Here is a 20379-nt window from a genome sequence, read left to right as displayed (position 1 = left end):
TAGGTTTAAGGTGCGAGGGGCAAAGTTTAGAGGGGATGTGCGAGGCAAGTTTTTTACACAGAGGGTGGTGAGTGCCTGGAACTTGCTGCCGGGGAAGGTGGTGGAAGCAGATACGATAGCGCCGTTTAAGAGACATCTTGACAAATATATGAATAGGAAGGGAATAGAGGGATATGGGCCCCGTAAGTGCAGTAGGTGTTAGTTTCGGCAGGCATCAAGATCGGCGCAGGCTTGGAGGGCCGAATGGCCTGTTCCTGTGCTGTACTGTTCTTTCTTCATTGTTCTTTGTAAGTGTTTTGGAGGGGGGAAGGGGAAATAGTTGTAATTGTTGTGGGGGGGTGGGAAAGGGACATTAGAAATTTATTTATTTAATTTTGGGGTTTGGACTTTAAAAATTTAAATTGGGCAGCAGGGCTGGCTGTCCTTTAAAAATGTCACTAGCGCCTGTGCGCAGGCAGCTGACACCATTGGCAGGGACGGACAACCCACCCCCTCCACGAGACTGGGGGGGGCGGGGGGCAGGCCACCGCGGCTATTTAAATGAGCCGCCGTGCTTGAGATTGTGGCGGCCCTTTGGCGATTTTTTGAGATCACCGCCGAGATCCGTGACGGGCTCTTAAAATCCAGCCCTGTGTGAGGGCATTATCGCACATGATTGAATAACCTGCCAACATTCACTGAGCAGACTCATGCCTGCATAATGACCATCTGCATGAGCTACTGAAAGGTGACAGACGCTGGTGCAACTGTATTCCTGCATGGAGTCAACAACTTCAGGACATGTAAATAGGAATGGAGAAAATTTAACAACAAATGAATGGCTGTAAGAAAAAACAAATTCAGTGTTTTCAAAATTCATAGAGAGGAAATAGACAACTTTACAATGACAAGAAAGAGACAGAAGGAGACAATGTTTTGGAGACAATCACTAGGAATTCCCTTGGAAGTGTTCCCGACTGGTCACTACCAACTTCAATAGAAACACCGAATAGTTGCACAAACTTGTTTTTCATTGAATCTCTGTAAAACATACTGTGGTTAATTGGAGAAAACCTGAGGAAATTCACGGTGATTCTTTACAAAGGATTTTAGAGATTTTAGAGGCCACATTAGTCCTTGGAAAAAAACTTTGCAAATAGGATAGAGGAACAGTGGGATCTGAAATGCACAAATCATTAAAAGTAGCAATGCAGGTTAATAAGACCATATAAATGCAAATAAAGCCCTGGGGTTCATTTCTGGAGGAATATAATTGAATATGTTCCGATTTTGTTGGCTGTACGTCCAGCTCATCCATGACTGGTAGAGGCTGGGCTGCATTGAGGGCAGCCTCAGTGACAACATTCTCCCTGGAGTACAGTTCTAGGTAGTGCTCAACCCAGCGGTCCATTTGCTTGCGTTGGTCAGTGATTATGTCCTCTGATTTAGATTTGAGGGAGGCAATCTTCTTGATGGTTGGTCCAAAAGCTCTCTTAATGCCATCATACATTTCTCTGATGTTTCCAGTGTCGGAGGCCAGCTGAATATGACTGCATAGGTGTTGCCAGTAGTCATTTGCGCAGCGCCTGACTGCGCAAAATCGGAACTCAGTGATGCTATTGATTCTCTAGCCAGCGGAAAAGCCCCTGGGAAGGACAGTATTACCCCTGAAATAATCCAGAGTGCCAAGCCTGCTATACTCTCAGCACTACATGAACTGCTTTGCCTGTGCTGGGACGAGGGAGCAGTACCTCAGGACATGCGCGATGCCAATATCATCACCCTCTATAAAAACAAAGGTGACCGCGGTGACTGCAACAACTACCGTGGAATCTCCCTGGTCAGCATAGTGGGGAAAGTCTTTGCTCGAGTCGCTCTAATCAGGCTCCAGAAGCTGGCCGAGTGCGTCTACCCTGAGGCACAGTGTGGCTTTCTTTGCAGAGAGATCAACCATTGACATGCTGTTCTCCCTTCGCCAGCTGCAGGAGAAATGCCGCGAACAACAGATGCCCCTCTGTGTTGCTTTCATTGATCTCACCAAAGCCTTTGACCTCGTCAGCAGACGTGGTCTCTTCAGACTACTAGATTAGATTGGATGTCCACCAAAGCTACTAAGTATCATCACCACATTCCATGACAATATGAAAGGCACAAATCAACATAGCGGCACCTCATCAGACCCCTTCCTATCCTGAGTGGCGTGAAACAGGGCTGTGTTCTCGCACCCACACTTTTTGGGATTTTCTTCTCCCTGCTGCTCTCACATGCGTTCAAGTCTTCAAAAGAAGGAATTTTCCTCCACACAAGATCAGGGGGAAGGTTGTTCAACCTTGCCCGTCTAAGAGTGAAGTCCAAAGAACGGAAAGTCCTCATCAGGGAACTCCTCTTTGCTGACAATGCTGGTTTAACATCTCACACTGAAGAGTGTCTGCAGAGTCTCATTGACAGGTTTGCGGCTGCCTGCAACGAATTTGGCCTAACCATCAGCCTCAAGAAAATGAACATCATGGGACAGGATGTCAGAATGTGGAATTCTCTATCACAAGAAGGAGTTGAGGTGACTAACATAGATGCATTTAAGGGGAAATTAGGTAAACACATGAGGGAGAAAGAAATAGGAGGATATATTGATGGAGTTAGATGCAGAAGGGTGGGAGGAGGCTTGTGCTGTGCACAATATGTACTCAAAATTGCAGTGTAAGAAGAATAGATCCACATTTCAAAATCTATGCACCAGACAAGCAAATAAATATGATCCTATGGAAAATGGAAAGATTTGACAGGGTGCAATAAAGTAATGTAGAGGCAGATAACAATAACAAAGGTGTTCAAATGCAGTATGAACCTACAAATTAACCAAATTCTTCAAGTCTCTCTCATTTGATCAGAACCAATCAAGTACTGATAATGTTGAATCTTCTGGTTGACAGCAAGAGTAGTCAATCTCACCTTACCAAGAAAATGAAGAATATTAACCCAAAATGCAAGAAACTATTAAAGTCAATTCTTAGATCACTACAGTACCTCTGTGGAGGCATCCTTGCAGACTACAATGTGGTAGTGACAATTTCAGATGGAACTCCTGATCTGGTAGTTCAAATGAAAGGCAAACAGAAATAGAACTGATTCTCAAAATATGTAACACTTGAATACATGAAGAAAGGAAATGCATTCAACCTTTGAAATTGTAACCTAACACAACAACTTGGTTTCTTGGGGTGTAAAAGACAGGAAAAAAAATGTTTCCAATTCCTGATACAAGTCATTTTACAGGCATGTGACTTTAGTATAAATTCATCCAACAGAAAAGCTCAATAGAGTTATGCAAGCGGTTGACAATTTTTAAATTATGTGACGATCACAGGGTGAATTGCAAAAGAGAAGTTTACGAGAATGAGTAACAGCAAATATTTTAATAGCATAAGGATTAATAAAAAATTGAACCAACCTAGATATGTTCCAGAATTGTGTTTTATTCCTCACTGAAGTGTTAGAACTTTTATATTAGCCTAGAAATTATTGTTGGTGATATTTGCACACAAATGCTTAATGTTTCTCTGCTTCTCTCTCCACGGATGCTGCCAGACCTGCTGAGTATTTCCAGCATTTCTTGTTTTTATTTCAGATTTCCAGCATCTGCAGTATTTTGCTTAATATATTCAATGATCTTTCTCCATTTGCTATTTTAACATAAGCATTAACCTATTTATTTTAAATGTGTAAAATCCTCCAGTAAAATAGCAAACCAAAAGACTGGCACAGTGGTAGGGTGGCACAGTGGTGCAGTGGTTAGTACTGCAGCCTCATAGCTCCAGGCACCCAGGTTCAATTCTGGGTACTGCCTGTGTGGAGTTTGCAAGTTCTCCCTGTGACTGTGTGGGTTTTTGACGGGTACTCCAGTTTCCTCCCACAGCCAAAGACTTGCAGATAGGTAAATTGGCCATTGTAAATTCCCCTAGTGTAGGTAGGTGGTAGGGAATATGGGATTACTGTAGGGTTAGTATAAATGGGTGGTTGTTGGTTGGCTCAGACTTGGTGGGCCGAAGGGCCTGTTTCAGTGCTTTATCATTAAATAAATAAATGTATCTGCATACCATTAGTCCACTAATATAGCAGTAATTTTTAGGCTATAGTCACCCGTCTCCGTTATAAAGACGTCTGCAAACGCGACATGAAATCGTGTGACATTGATCACAAGTCGTGGGAGTCAGTTGCCAGCATTCGCCAGAGCTGGCGGGCAGCCATAAAGACAGGGCTAAATTGTGGCGAGTCGAAGAGACTTAGTAGTTGGCAGGAAAAAAGACAGAGGCGCAAGGGGAGAGCCAACTGTGCAACAGCCCCGACAAACAAATTTCTCTGCAGCACCTGTGGAAGAGCCTGTCACTCCAGAATTGGCCTTTATAGCCACTCCAGGCGCTGCTTCACAAACCACTGACCACCTCCAGGCGCGTATCCATTGTCTCTCGAGATAAGGAGGCCCAAAAGAGAGTCACAGAAGTACAGGTTTATGTCCAAAATTACATATTCTACCTACAGTCAACCATTTGTATGACACAGAGCATAACAGATGACTAACAATATATTGAGACAGTAACATATATTTTGGGTCTTGATGTATTATAAACTTATAATAAATCTTAAGTACTTCATTTAAACATCCAAACTCCAGTTCGATGTTGTAGCCTTGCATGCTTTTGATCATTTTGTTTACATTATATAGTTTTATTTGAAAAAGAAAATTCGTGTCTTTTCTATGGTTGAAGTTTCTATCTTGAATTATTACTGCAGTGAAAGAAGAAAGTCTTGAATTTATGTGGCGCCATTCATGATCTCAAGATGTCACAAAGCACTTTACAGTCAATGAAGTACTTTTGAAGTGCAGGCACTTTTGTAATGGAAGGAAACACAGCAGCCATATATTTACACACAGCAAGGACACATAAACAGTAATGTGATAATGACCAGTTAGTTTGTTTTCTTAGTGATATTAGTTGAGGGATAAACATTGTAGAGGACATCTGGAATAATTCTCCTGCTCTTCTTCAAATAGCACCATGGGATCTTTTAACTTCACCTGAGAGAGTAGATGGGGCTTTGGTTCAAAGACACAACCAAAAGACAGAAAATAGATATGCTTTTAGCTGCAGATCACTTTAGAAAGAGTGGATTTAATATTTTGTACAACATCATAGTACGAGACTAAGGTTTAATAGGCTCTGGTAATAGGAAGAGAGACTATTACCAAAACATTATTGATTTGATTTTCACCCTATTTCAGTTATCTCTTCATTTCAAAAAAAAGCCTTACCTTTCCTCTTCTGAGATGATTCATGTCGGGTACATTTGAAGGATGTTGATGCCCCTGCACCTTGTCAGAGTGGTAATTCTTAAGAACCTAAGAACAGTCAGACCATTCACCCTGCGAACCCTGCCCCACAATATGTTTTAGCCATAGCAGCTCTATTTGCATAATCTCGATTTCCTGCCTTTCTCCATATACCATAACTTCTCAAACTAATCTCCTCTTTTTGAATATTTCAAAATGGACTTTACATCTACAGCCTTCTTCTGGGGTGTGTTTCATATTCTTAGTTCTCTTGTGTGGATTTTAAACATCTCAATTATTTTAAACACCTCAATCAGATCGCCAGTTAACCTGCCCATCTTCAGGGAATATGACCCAAGTTACCCAATTTTTCAATCGAAATACCATCTGATCTTTCTCCAAGGTATGCATATCTTTCTTAAGATAGGGAATCCAAATACCAAACACAAAATGGTCTGAGGCCTGATCAGCATTCTGTTCAGCTTCAGTAACATTTCATTGCTTTTTATTCTAAACTTCTTTTGATTTTTAGTGCTATATGAGCCTGGACTACAAATGTTAGTACATTGTTGGTCTGGGAGAAAACCATCAGAGCTAAGCCCAATCTTGTCTTCTTTTTCAAAGGGTCATAACACTCCTGCACATATTATCATGCTCTACAGCCCTTGCACTGAGCAGTCCCTGAGGAGCTATACACATACACAGATGATGGAAGCGGGCTATGTCTATATTTAATGTCTATATTTAGTTGGTACATATCGTTTCCTAGTAATGTGGAAGGCAAGCTACAGAATACTTTAACCAAAATGATTTTAAATAAAGTTGAATTTTTAAGTCCCCTTCCGTGTGCAAAGCAAATTATAAAAATGAAGAATTAAAAATATGCATGAGGTCTACTCTTTTGTCGAGAAAGGTAACTAACTCCCCGCACATAATCACTGCTTTGATTTAACATGTATTCGCAGCAAAATATAGATTTTTTAAACCTATTTTGCAGAGATCCTAATATTCCTTTACGGTTTAAAAACGGAAGTCGAATCTGCGTTCGGTTTTTGTAAGAAATATTCAGCATGTGTTCGCTCAGAAAGGGGTTCACTGTGGCAGCTGGTTATTTACGATGCTGTGCCCAAAGGGAATGGGAAATCAATGTAATTACGTTTACAGCAAGCGACTATCTAATGGAACACTTAAAATAAGGAGTTTATTAACGGGGAAAAAAAAGATCAAACTGATCAATGTAAAAATATCTGATTAATCCGAGGAACCACACTTGGAAATATGACATGAATGTTCGCTAAACGCGATAATATGTGGCCTTTCCGAGTGGGTAATATATCATAATTAAGAACTGATCTATTTAAATGACTTGGGGATTATGTTAATGGAGGTTAGGTGATCATCTTAAATAGCACGTTCATTATTCTTCAACAAATTACATTTTCACTTTACATCTTTGAATCGGGTTGTCCTCCGGAATCACTAACTTCAAAATCTCTTCGTTTCCACTTCACAGAAGTCGGCAACCGCGTGAATGATTAGGAACCAGGCAACTGGAAAACTTCAGATCCAGATCCTACTCCTGATAGCTTACTTCAGAGGCTTATTTAAATGCGGAAAGTCCAATATTTCCCAGCATGACGATCCCAAGGAAGTCAAGATTTGATCAGAATGGTTTAATGCGCAGACTGTCCCCTTGTGTGCTGCTGGCAGACTGCATCCAGAGGATGCTGCATGCGTTGCACTCGGAAAAGGCTCCTGTAACGGTATTAGGACTTGCAATTTTACTGATGGCAACAGGCTGCAGAGAAAACCTTACTGCCTACGTGCTGGATGAGATTAAACAATTTGAAAGATTTAAGGGGGTGAGACAACCTCATGCTGAACGTTGCTCGGCAGGAACAGACTGCAAGTTTTATATCTGTAATATTTCAAACGCTCGGCGGCGCTGAAACAGTGATAACCTCCCTGGCCCCACCCGAAAAAAAAAACGTGTCTGAGGCTTTCAGATTATATAACTTGCCCAGAATTTCAGCTTCATCATTCTGTTCGCGTTCGAACACCGAAGGCTATCTGCCATCAAGCTGCACTTTGAAATTTCATTAGGCTTCTGAAGTCCAATTGCTTGTCAAGGGGTACAGTGTTTGAAATAGATTTCTGAATTTAAGCTTAAGGCACAACTGTAATAATTTGTCCATAATTTGAAATAACGTATTTATTTGCAAGTTATTTACTGTATAGGTGAATTTTTCAGTCAAAAAGATCTACATTGCCATTAAGTATATTGATATTGTATTACCACAGGTCAGGCTGCATCATGGAAATTGATACAGTCTGCGGTTTCGGGAGCCTTAAACAGTACAAATATTTCAATGACTCCGTTGATGAAAATGATACGATTCTACTTGATCGCTGGTCTGACAATGTTACCGACTTCATAATGGAAAGGTCAGCCACGCTCAGAATTACCATCATCGTCGTCTATCTGTTTGTTTGTATAGCGGGACTGGTGGGCAACTGTCTGGTAATGTACGTTGTCGTCAGGTAAGGCTTGTATTTTTCATGTTAACATTGTTCTATGTGCATTTCAACAATTAAAAAAAGTTCATAAAGGTAAAAGACAACTTAGCTGTGGTTACTGCCTTCGAGCGCCCTCCTGAGGGATCCGGGTACACCAGCATTGGCTCTCAATCCAAAATTCCTAATGTCGTAATAGAAAGTGCCATATCATACGGAATTCAGTTGTTTTACAAACTATCACCCAGGCAGTTTGATCTTGCAGTTAGACCCATGTGCTGAATAATAAGTTGATGAGAAACTTCCATTTTACCCGAATTGAGGTTAGTTTTTTAAATCAGATAAATTATAAGATTTAAAATTAATCCATTGTATTCATTTCACGTTCTTCAATGATTTTTTTTCAATATAGTTACTGAAGCTAATCGATTGTTTTTTTTACAAACAAGGGGAAAATACGATTCTCTGGAACGTTTCGGGTTTTTTCTGGGATGGGTTTGTTAATGGCTTAATTTTATTGCGTTTTAAGTATACGACAAGTTCAGAACTAAGGCGCACCCTAGTGCGTTATGTTTTCCAAAATAAAACTGGAGTTTATTGCACTTGCCCTGTCTATGGTTACTGGAGTAAATCGGCTTTGCAGTGGAATATATCAGTTCTGCAGGGAGATGGAGAAAACGTTTACATTTCAAATTCTAATTACCTTCATATAGGCTGACTCTATATTTTAAGCCTAATATGCATCAAACGCAACACGTGTTGTAGGCAATGGACCCGCCAACATTTCCTGAGCAATAGACACATAACACGTTAAAACATTGTCTTTTACAGTAGTTCTTTTCCATGCTCCACCCTACACACAGCAGTGTGCCAGACTGTTAAACAATATTAGCTAATTTTTTGTGTGAAGATTAGAATCCAAGAATAAACTCCCCACATTGTTGATATTTTACTGTTGATATTTTCTCCTGTACAATTCATCTGCCTGCCAAGAACGTACATCGTCTCTAGTCAAAACATAGTATATCTACCCTACAGTTCTTGCACAATTTAGTTACAATGATATTATGTATTAGCCTTTTGCAATTTTTGTTCCATTATACTATAAAATTGGCATTTTCTTTTCCTCCATTGTAAAGAATGAGTCCAATATTTTTACATCCACTCTAATTCAAAACATAATTTGAAGTAATGGAGGGGCTGAGGGGCAGAATCATCTTTTTGCTCAATGCCAGCAGCTAGAAAACATGCTGTTAAGTAGGTCTCCACTGTCTTACTCTTTGTTCTTCTCTCCTTATCCCCTCCTGTCTCCCTTTCCTTCAGTAAATTTCTTGAGCAGGACCAAATGTCAATACTTACTTGAAACAAATTGCAGTAACTTCTTGTTTTGACACAAAATGGGTGAAATGAGTATCATTTCTTTTTCCCCTACATTTTTTAACCCACACTTAGTCGCACTTTAATTTGAGCAGAATGATTTATGCAAATTCAGATTTGTTGGAGCCGAGGGTTTAGGCAGCACATTTAAATTGTATACAATCCTTCCATATGTTGCCTTACCCTTCTTACTCATTGACATGCATTTTCTGGAGGTGCGGAGAAGGGAATGCTCCCCTGATTATTCTGAATTGTTTATATTTAATTGGAAAATTCTGGTTAAATTTGAAATATATTTTATCTTTCCCAACTGATAGATTTTTAATCTAAAAACACATAGCAAAATAAAGTACATTTGGGTTTAATCTGCATTCAGCAGACTATCACTGCCTCAAGTATCCTTGAATTGTAACTTTTCCCCATTTGCAAAGCCACTGACCCTTAACTGATGCATTTGCGCCGTCCCTTCAGGAATATATTCTATCCTGTTACTTTCACAGACACACATTTACCCTCTTTCAAGCAGAATCTCTCATCCTCTTTCACTGAAGCATTTTCTTCTTTCCCTTTCACAGATAGACACTCTCCTCCCTATGCAGACACTCACAACTTCACAGAAATCCACCCCTCCCCCACTTTCACAGAGGTACAGTCTACCATTCACAGAGGCAATTTTCCCTGTTACAGAGACAATTCTTTCTTCATAGATGCAATCTTCCTCCTTCATTAAAGTGCTGAGCCCCCTTTATTGATACTTCCACTCCTCTTCACGGAGGTTGTCTTCCTTCTCCATCATGCTCAGTCTCCTTTCCTGTTCACAAAGGCTGTCTCCCATTCACATGCTTAAGCTGGCTACACTGGTAGTTACAGTCCAAACACAACTGATGAGGTAGTCAGATCACACTTACAAAAATGTTCTTGAGCTACTTATTAAGTTGTTAAAGAGGCATTCATTGACTGTAATCGGCAAAGCTTTGATGCTGTTGCAGTGTAGCACCTAATTGAAAATGTGGAAAATCTGATGTACCCAGAAAAGCAAGAAGGTAGAGCTTGCCTTTATAATGGCATCTTTCATTTCTTTTCACGACATTCCAAAGTGCTTTTAAAGTGTGGTTACTGTTATGTAGTCAAATATAGCATTGCAAAGTTTCACAAATAGTTAATGAGACAAGTGGCCAGCTATTCTGCTTTTATTGGTGTTGGTTTGGGGAGGAATATTATCCAGGACACCCTATTCCTTGAATAATACCATGGAATCTTTTACATCCAGCTGAACAGGCAGATGGAGTCTCAGTTTAACACCTCTTCCAGACAATGGCCCTGCTGCTTCATAGCCCTGTAATGGCAACACTTCTACTTTTGTAAATAATAACATTCAACATTTGCTAAAATTACTGCTTCCAGCAGTGCTATGTGCTGTCCATTTCATATACCGTATGACTTGTTCCAACATGCATATCAATGAGCTTTTGGATCAGATCAGTAAAGTTTATAAACGGTGAAGTGTAAACCAGCTCAGAAGCCTTAACTGGAGTGACATTATAGGGTTGTTACACTTGAAATGTTATACAGAGAAAGTGAATTTAGATTAAGCCTCTGAGATTAGGGATGGTAGAAAGGGACAAAATGTGCAATTAATATTGTGCTTGAATCAAACTTAGTTTACAAAAAAGTTATTTTTTTATCAATAGCTTTGTGCAGTCTTGCAAACCAATATACAGTATAACATGCAAGGGATAAACAATTAGGCATGTATTTCTGTTTAGAATTTGTATGTAAATTGCGGATAAGTATGTTGCATGTTTTTTCTCAAATCTGTGCTTCAGTGTTACTGCTAAGCTAACATAGGAACAATACCACAAAGTAAAGAATATAGGGGCGATACTTAAGCACTAAAGAGGTAGCCGAGATGGGGTCTTAAACTGCATTGTTGGTTCAGTCCATGTTTAGCACAAGACACCATCTTGGTAAAGAAACTAACTGCGGGCTAGGAATAGCTTTCCAGAGAATCATTAAGAGGCAACTTGACAATTGAGTCGCCTACTACCACCCGTTAAACAGGCTGCATGTCATTTTGGTGGATAACCACTGAGCAACCTCTTCTAACAGCACCTTGCTGAACAGGAATAAACAAGTCATTGTTGAGAATTTCCAACAATATTTAAAGCCATGGTCAGCCTGAAGTGTTTACTTACTGCTAGAGATTGACTGACTACCTTGTGTTTGAAGAGGGCTTTTGAGACACCTGTGAGTTTTCCTGGACACTTTGTCTAGAGTTCACCAACAGTCTATCAACATTTTTCCTGGATGTTCTCTCAGAACTTCATCTAAAAAGATTGAGTGTTGTGATACTCTATATAATTAGACACCTTATAGGAGTCACCAGGATCAAGGGAGTGCTTGGTTATGGGTATTTTGCTAGGGGTCCCCCTTGGATTGCATGAGGAATGGGAGGAGGAGATGAGGCCAGGCAGAGCATCACTAGCTGCTGCAGGAGAGAGGAACAGGAGGGCTTTCAGCAGGAGGCCCTATCCACCCATGGCCTTCAGAGTGCAATAGTCTAAATTTACATGACCCAAAACCAGTGGATGAGGAGGCTGCGTATTACCAAGGAAATCATCACAGAAATCTGTGGCTTTATGGAACAAAGACTCAAACCTTTCAGTACAACCAGGACTGCATTACCTATGGCAGTCAAGGTCAAAGTGGCACTTAATTTTTATGTGACTGGAACTTCCAGGCTGCCACAGGTGATATCAGTCACATCTCACAATCCCCTGTGCAATCCTGAATAAGGGAGGTTGCTGCGGCTCTATACACTCTGCCAATTGACAATATATCACTCCCTATTGCCAGAGAAAACCAGAGGCAGAGAGCTCTATGAGTTGACAGGATTGCAGGATTCCCCATGGTCCAGGGAGCCATTGACTGTACAAATGTGGCCATGTGAGGAAGGGTTTCCATTCCCTCATTGTGCACTTGTTTGTGACCAGCTGTGACATGCTGGTGAATGCCTGCTATCCAGGGAGGTGCCACAATGCACTTATAAGAAATAGTCATACATCCCACAGATCTTTGAGCCCCAATGCAATGTTTGACAAGTGACAAGGGATACCCTATGATGTCATGGCTGAAGACTCCCCTGAGAAACCTCCAGATACCAGATGAGCACTCATAAAATGAGAGCCACTCAGTCACCTGGAATATAATTGAGCAGACCATTGGGGTCCTCAAGCAGAGGTTTAGATGCCTTGACAGGTCAGGAGGTGCCTGGCAGTACTCAGCTGAGAAGGTGTCCAGATTCCTGATGAATTGTTGCATGCTCTGCAATTCAATGATTATGTGAGACCAGTGTTTCCAAAGCAATTGTGCCAGACGGTGAAGCTCAGGAGCTACAAGAGGAGGAAGAGCACCAGAGGCTTCCAAGTAGATATCCCGTGCCTGGAAGGGACGCTTGCCACCATCTAATTGAAGAGAGCTTTTGAGAGACGTCCGCCATCATCAGTCTCCAGAGCACTGTTGCCACGATATACCTTGCATGGCTGAGGATCCATCAGGAAGTCCATCGTCTGCAATCAATCGTTCAACCCTTTCCCCACAGAGATTACAATAAAAAAGACAGCCAATTCCACCACTGCCCAATTACCATAATCACTGTTTATATTTATCAAAAACAAACCATGTAAACATGATACAGCACTTATAAATATTAAACTAGTCACCCTGGTGCTTACCATTAGTGGCTATTGTATAAGTCCCCTTGCATTCTATGAATTTCAACCCCAGTGACAGAAACAGGCGAGGTGGATGGCCACTGAGAATCTGAAGAAGGCAGTTCAGAAGTCCTCCTGAGACTCCCTTGGGAGGCTGTGGTCCGTGATGGCCCTGCCTCAGACTACACCATCTCAGTGATGGCTTCAGCAGACTGGGCCACCTGGCTGACAGGCAACAGCAAAAGCAATGGTGTAGTGACCGGGGAAGGAGAAGCAATGCTGGCATCTGGAGAGAGGTCAGATGTTCCTGCTCCATGATTGCTACATCACTATCTTGGAGTCTGTGTTCAGCCAGCCCAGTGATCTGTTGGAGGACAGAACTGTGGGCATCAGAAGCACTCTGCAAGCATCTTTCAAGGAAGGAGTCCAGAGTCACCATGGCAGCTGTCTGAGCTTCCATTGTAGCACTTTGTTGTTCCTTGGAATCTGAAAACTCAGTCATCAGACGCTGCATGATGTTGGGCTCCACAGGTCGCCAGTTGGAATTGGCCAGCCTCTTCACACTGGACAGGATGGATTCTGGCTCTGCGTGAAGCCATGCACCAAGGTGGAGATGGAATACTCGATCTCCCTACTCACAACCCATAGGCTGTCAAATAAGCTGTCCGTTGCAGCCAGCATTTGATTTGTCTGAACAGTTAGCCTTCTTCCGAAATTTGGCCATGCAAGATCCTCATCTGACTCCTCTACAGCAGAACTAGCATGTGACCTTTCCCCCTGGCAAGGCAGCACCCATGTTGTCCCTTCCACCCTGCATTGCTGCTGCCCACTAGTGCCCAGTGCATCCCACTGTGGGGATCCGTCTTCTAAACTAGCCTCCAAGTTATGCATGGTGCTGGTCTCTGAACTGGTGCCTGTGACAGTGGTAGCAGTTGACACAGTGCATTCATCCTCATTCTCAGCCTCCGCCTCTTCCTCCGTTTGGTGGGAGGGGAACAGCAAGAGTGGGCAAGGTGGCTCTTGCTTGCCTTCCGCTTCCTTTGGAGGACAAGATGGAATTTGTTGCTGGGAGTCTGAACTGATAAAACTGGAAGGGTTAGGGTGCAGCATGTGTGGCCACTATAGGAGGGTGTGTGTGATGAGACCATATGGAGCTTGGGAGTAAGGACTGGTTTGAGGATTAGGGATCAGGAAGAGTTGTGCATCGATAAGGAAGGTGGAGCGGCCACCTAGGTGATGTACCCACAGCTTTGCCTCTGGCCACAGCGTCTCCCACTCTCCTCCCCATCTTGGTCAGCACTGCCTCCTCAAGGGGAGTGATGTCATGTAGGTGTGGTTCCCCTCACCCAATCAGGTCCTGCTGCTTGTTATATGTTATCTTGTCCTGAAAGAGAAAGAGTGGTGATCATGAATGAGTGTGTTGACAGGTGTGAGTGTTTTTTTTTATTCATTCATGGGATGTGGGCGTCGCTGGCCAGGCCAGCATTTATTGCCCATCCCTAATTGCCCTAACTGAGTGGCTTGCCAGGCCATTTCAGAGGGCATGTAAGAGTCAACCACATTGCTGTGGGTCTGGAGTCACATTTAGGCCAGACCAGGTAAGGACAGCAGATTTCCTTCCCTAAAGGACATGAGTGAACCAGATGGGTTTTTACAACAATCGACAATGGTTTCACGGCCATCATTAGACTAGCTTTAATTCCAGATTTATTAATTGAATTCAAATTCCACCTTCTGCTGTGGTGGGATTTGAACCCATGTCCCCAAAGCAATACCCAGGGTCTCTGGGTTACTAGTCCAGTGACAATACCACTACGCCACCGCGTGTGTGTGTGTGCGTGCGTGCGTGCGTGTGTGTGTGTGCTGCCTCACATGGCTGATAAGTTGTGAGATGTGTCTTGAGGTGTGCCTAGTGCTCTGAAGGATGCAATAGTGTGAGGTGTGTGAATGTCAATGTATAGTTAAATGGTGGATGCAGTATGTCAAAGTTGTGATGCTGGTAGTTGTGCAGTTATTGAGTGGTGTGTTCATGAGATTTGATCTTACCTTGACTACTTGTTTCAAGTCATTAAATTTCTTGCAGCACTGGAGGCATGTCCTGGAGTCAGGACTCCTAGCTGTCACCTCTTGGGTGATTTCTTCCCATGTGTGCTGTCTCTGTGCCCTCCTTCCCCCTTACAGGTAGAGGACATCCCTCCTGCTCTGGACCTCTTCCACAAGACCTTCAGTGCCGCATTCAGGAACCTAGGTGCCCTCTCTCTTGCTCACTGAGCCATCCTTCAATGTTTGCTTCTCTGCCAGCCAGTTCATTTGAACTATGATAATTATCAATACACCTGAAAATTGTGTACTAAATCCATACTTTCAAACAGGTATTTCTCATTAGCACAGCACACATTTAACCCCTGTTTTCACCCTTTCACCAGGGAACCCCTATGTGTACTTATGGCCTTTAACTTCAAGATTCTTGAAAGGCATTTCATAACCAGGATCAATATAGGATTATATAATTCAGATAAGTAGCTGTCAGTGCAGCAGAACACTACTGTACACTCTTAACACTACAATATTGAATTTTTACAGTTACAGCATTATGGTAGTAGTAAAAGCAAAGAATATTTATGTTCACTTAAGAATCATTTCGATACTTCACAACTTCTAAATTAGATCTGATTTTTGAATCCTGAATTTGAATGCTTACATTCCATGGCAAGTTAAAATACAACCATTTAGTAATGATAGAAGGTTGGAGTAGATTTTCCTCTCCACTGTCCTGTCACTTAAACATTTCCAGGGCAACATAGAAAGAAGAATCTGATTGGGAGGAAAGCATGTCCCTTACAGAAACTTCCAGATTTTCCTGTTCTCTGCCCAGGCAATACTCAATACCCAGGCAATAAAGATGAAAACGTACTGCAGCAAATTTAGTAAGTTTTGGATAGTCTTGTTAATAAGATGTGTAGAACCATTCACAATTCAATGTTAACTTGATTATTGATTGAGGTTTTACTTTTTGACGTGAAGATATAGGACGAAAGTTTCCACTTTGGGTGCAATTGGCTATTCCAGTGCAAATTGCAACCTTTTTGAGAAATGTTCCATTTTTTGAGTTTTTGCTGAAGCTCATTGTACATTGGCGAATGCAAAACTTGTCATGAAACAACATAATTGGGCAGCATTTTAAAATGTAATCTAAAATAATTAAAAATTTTGCTTTAATAAATATCCCTTGAAATACTTGAGTGGTAAATTGTTAAAGCTTGAATAATACAGCTGAAAATGGGGTTATCACAAAAATAAGCTTTTTAAATCACAGTCAATTCACCACCTGTGAGTAACCCATTTTAAATTACTGAATAACATTGAACCTAAAATTGACAATTTAACACAGAACTAAACATCTAACTGATTAAAAAAAAAAGCAAATGTTGGAAATACTCAAGTCTGGCAACTCTTGTGCAACTACAAATTCGTTCTCTTCCTTTTCATATTACTCTGACATGGAGCTATCCTTATGTCTTCAGCAGAGCTAGTGGCAGGCTACTACTTCCTCTGCTCCGACTGCTCAAGTGATCATGCTGATATTCTCTGGGTTTTGAAGAAAAGTGGGTAGGAGTGGGAGGGCTTTGAGCAGAGTCCCCACTTCCATGAGTCCCCCTTCTCCATCTTCCCTCTCACAACCTTCCTCACTTCCCTGCTAGCCAAGAAGCTGGAGGGCATTTTGCTGCATTTCAGTGAGGCGCTGAATGGCCAAGGCGAGGTTTTCCTACAAACTGGCAAACTGAAAGCTGGATTTAGAAACATAGAAAATAGGAGCAGGAGTAGGCCATTCAGCCCTTCGTGCCTGCTCCGCCGTTCAAAAAAGATCATGGCTGATCTTTTAATTCAGTACCCTGTTCCTGCTTTCTCCCCATACCCCTTGATCCCTTTGGCATTAAGAAATATATCCGACTCCTTCTTGAATGTATTTAATGACTTGGCCACCACTTCCTTCTGCGGTAGAGAATTCCACAGGTTCAGCACCCTCTGAGTGAAGAAATTTCACCTCATCTCGGTTCTAAATGGCATATCCTGTATGCTGAGACTGTGACCCCTGGTTCTGGACCCCCCGGCCATCGGGAACATCCTCCCTGCATCTAGCCTGTCTAGTCTTGTTAGAATTTTATAGGCTTCTATGAGATACCCTCTCATTCTTCTAAACTCTAGTGAATATAGGCCTAGTCGACCCAATTTCTCCTCATATGTCAATCCTGCCATCCCAGGAATCAGCCTAGTAAATCTTCTTTGCACTCCCTCCATGGCAGGAACATCCTTCCTCAGATAAGGAGACCAAAACTGCACACAGTACTCCAGATGTGGTCTCACCAAGGCCCTGTATAACTTCAGTAAGACATCCTTGCTCCTGTACTCAAATCCTCTTGCAATGAAGGCCAACATATGATTCGCCTTCCTAACTGCTTGCTGCACCTGAATGCTTGCTTTCAGCGACTGGTGTACAAGGACACCCAGATCTCGTTGCACCTCCCCCTTTCCCAATCTATCACCATTCAGATAATCTACCTTTCTGTTTTTACAACCAAAGTTGATAACCTCACATTTATCCCCGTTATACTGCATCTGCCATGCATTTGCCCACTCACCCAACTTGTCCAAATCACATTGGAGCCTCTTTGCATCCTCCTCACAGCTCGCATTCCCCGCCCCCCCCCCCCCCCCCCCAGCTTTGTGTCATCTGCAAACTTGGAATTGTAACATTTAGTTCCCTCACCCAAGTCATTATATATGTATTGTGAATAGCTGGGGCCCAAGCACTCATCCCTGCAGTACCCCACTAGTCACTGCCTGCCACCCCGAAAAAGACCCGTTTATTCCTACTCTGTTTCCTGTCTGTCAACCAATTCTCAATCTTTTCTTTTGGGCCTCCTTATCTCGAGAGACAATGGATATGCGCCTGGAGGTGGTCAGTGGTTTGTGAAGCAGCGCCTGGAGTGGCTATAAAGGCCAATTCTGGAGTGACAGGCTCTTCCACAGGTGCTGCAGAGAAATTTGTTTGTTGGGGCTGTTGCACAGTTGGCTCTCCCCTTGCGCCTCTGTCTTTTTTCCTGCCAACTACTAAGTCTCTTCGACTCGCCACAATTTAGCCCTGTCTTTATGGCTGCCCGCCAGCTCTGGCGAATGCTGGCAACTGACTCCCACGACTTGTGATCAATGTCACACGATTTCATGTCGCGTTTGCAGACGTCTTTATAACGGAGACATGGACGGCCGGTGGGTCTGATACCAGTGGCGAGCTCGCTGTACAATGTGTCTTTGGGGATCCTGCCATCTTCCATGCGGCTCACATGGCCAAGCCATCTCAAGCGCCGCTGACTCAGTAGTGTGTATAAGCTGGGGGTGTTGGCCGCTTCAAGGACTTCTGTGTTGGAGATATAGTCCTGCCACCTGATGCCAAGTATTCTCCGAAGGCAGCGAAGATGGAATGAATTGAGACGTCGCTCTTGGCTGGCATACGTTGTCCAGGCCTCGCTGCCGTAGAGCAAGGTACTGAGGACACAGGCCTGATACACTCGGACTTTTGTGTTCCGTGTCAGTGCGCCATTTTCCCACACTCTCTTGGCCAGTCTGGACATAGCAGTGGAAGCCTTACCCATGCGCTTGTTGATTTCTGCATCTAGAGACAGGTTACTGGTGATAGTTGAGCCTAGGTAGGTGAACTCTTGAACCACTTCCAGAGCGTGGTCGCCAATATTGATGGATGGAGCATTTCTGACATCCTGCCCCATGATGTTCGTTTTCTTGAGGCTGATGGTTAGGCCAAATTCATTGCAGGCAGACGCAAACCTGTCGATGAGACTCTGCAGGCATTCTTCAGTGTGAGATGTTAAAGCAGCATCGTCAGCAAAGAGGAGTTCTCTGATGAGGACTTTCCGTACTTTGGACTTCGCTCTTAGACGGGCAAGGTTGAACAACCTGCCCCCTGATCTTGTGTGGAGGAAAATTCCTTCTTCAGAGGATTTGAACGCATGTGAAAGCAGCAGGGAGAAGAAAATCCCAAAAAGTGTGGGTGCGAGAACACAGCCCTGTTTCACACCACTCAGGATAGGAAAGGGCTCTGATGAGGAGCCACCATGTTGAATTGTGCCTTTCATCTTGTCATGGAATGAGGTGATGATACTTAGTAGCTTTGGTGGACATCCGATCTTTTCTAGTAGTCTGAAGAGACCACGTCTGCTGACGAGGTCAAAGGCTTTGGTGAGATCAATGAAAGCAATGTAGAGGGGCATCTGTTGTTCACGGCATTTCTCCTGTATCTGACGAAGGGAGAACAGCATGTCAATAGTCGATCTCTCTGCACGAAAGCCACACTGTGCCTCAGGGTAGACGCGCTCGGCCAGCTTCTGGAGCCTGTTCAGAGCGACTCGAGCAAAGACTTTCCCCACTATGCTGAGCAGGGAGATTCCACGGTAGTTGTTGCAGTCACCGCAGTCACCTTTGTTTTTATAGAGGGTGATGATGTTGGCATCGCGCATGTCCTGGGGTACTGCTCCCTCGTCCCAGCACAGGCATAGCAGTTCATGTAGTGCTGAGAGTATAGCAGGCTTGGCACTCTTGATTATTTCAGGGGTAATGCTGTCCTTCCCAGGGGCTTTTCCGCTGGCTAGGGAATCAATGGCATCACTGAGTTCCGATTTGGTTGGCTGTATGTCCAGCTCATCCATGACTGGTAGAGGCTGGGCTGCATTGAGGGCAGTCTCAGTGACAGCATTCTCCCTGGAGTACAGTTCTAGGTAGTGCTCAACCCAGCGGTCCATCTGTTTGCGTTGGTCAGTGATTATGTCCCCGGATTTAGATTTGAGGGGGGTGATCTTCTTGATGGTTGGCCCAAGAGCTCTCTTCATGCCATCATACATTCCTCTGATGTTTCCGGTGTCTGAGGCCCGCTGAATATGGCTGCATAGGTGTTGCCAGTAGTCGTTTGCGCAACGCCTAGCTGTTCTTTGAGCAGTACTTCTGGCTGCTTTAAGTGCTGCGGATGTTAAATCGCTGGGGGCTTTCTTGTAGTTCAAAAGTGCAATGCGCTTAGCGGCTATGACAGGTTCCAGCTCTTCATTATGAGATTGAAACCAGTCTGCATTTCTCTTCGCACTTTTGCCGTAGGTGGTCAAAGCTGACTCATAGATGGCGTCTCTGATGTGGGCCCACTTGGTCTCAGCATCCCCTGTGGGAGTGTTTTGAAGGGCTGTTACAAGTGAATTTAGAAATTTTTGTAACAGCTGTGGGTGAGAAATTCTGCTCGTGTTGATGCGCGGGTGGCCCTTCTGCTTGGAATGATGCAACTTCTTTGGTCTGAGTCTAACCTTGCTGCACACCAGGGAGTGGTCGGTGTCGCAGTCCGCACTGTGGAAGCTGCGTGTGATTTGAACACTGTTTAAGGCGGCTCGCCTTGTGACAATGAGGTCTAGCTGGTGC

At 43.2% G+C, this 20379-nt stretch overlaps 1 protein-coding gene across 1 annotated transcript in view; it reads left to right on the top strand.

Annotated features, from left to right (window-relative positions):
- Positions 1 to 7643: 7643 nt before the first annotated feature.
- Positions 7644 to 20379, top strand: part of oprl1 (opiate receptor-like 1) — a 44174-nt gene continuing 31438 nt past the window's right edge. Inside the window, exon 1 of the mRNA XM_068048812.1 lies at positions 7644 to 7846. Within this exon, the coding sequence (XP_067904913.1) occupies positions 7743 to 7846 (104 nt within the window). The 5' untranslated portion in view covers positions 7644 to 7742. The remainder of the gene's footprint in view (positions 7847 to 20379) is intronic.

The sequence above is a fragment of the Heterodontus francisci genome, chromosome 16, assembly GCF_036365525.1.
Source record: "Heterodontus francisci isolate sHetFra1 chromosome 16, sHetFra1.hap1, whole genome shotgun sequence".
In the NCBI taxonomy this organism is placed as follows: domain Eukaryota; kingdom Metazoa; phylum Chordata; class Chondrichthyes; order Heterodontiformes; family Heterodontidae; genus Heterodontus; species Heterodontus francisci.
The sequence above is the reverse complement of the archived record's forward strand: the minus strand, read 5'-3'. Positions and strand labels throughout refer to the sequence as shown.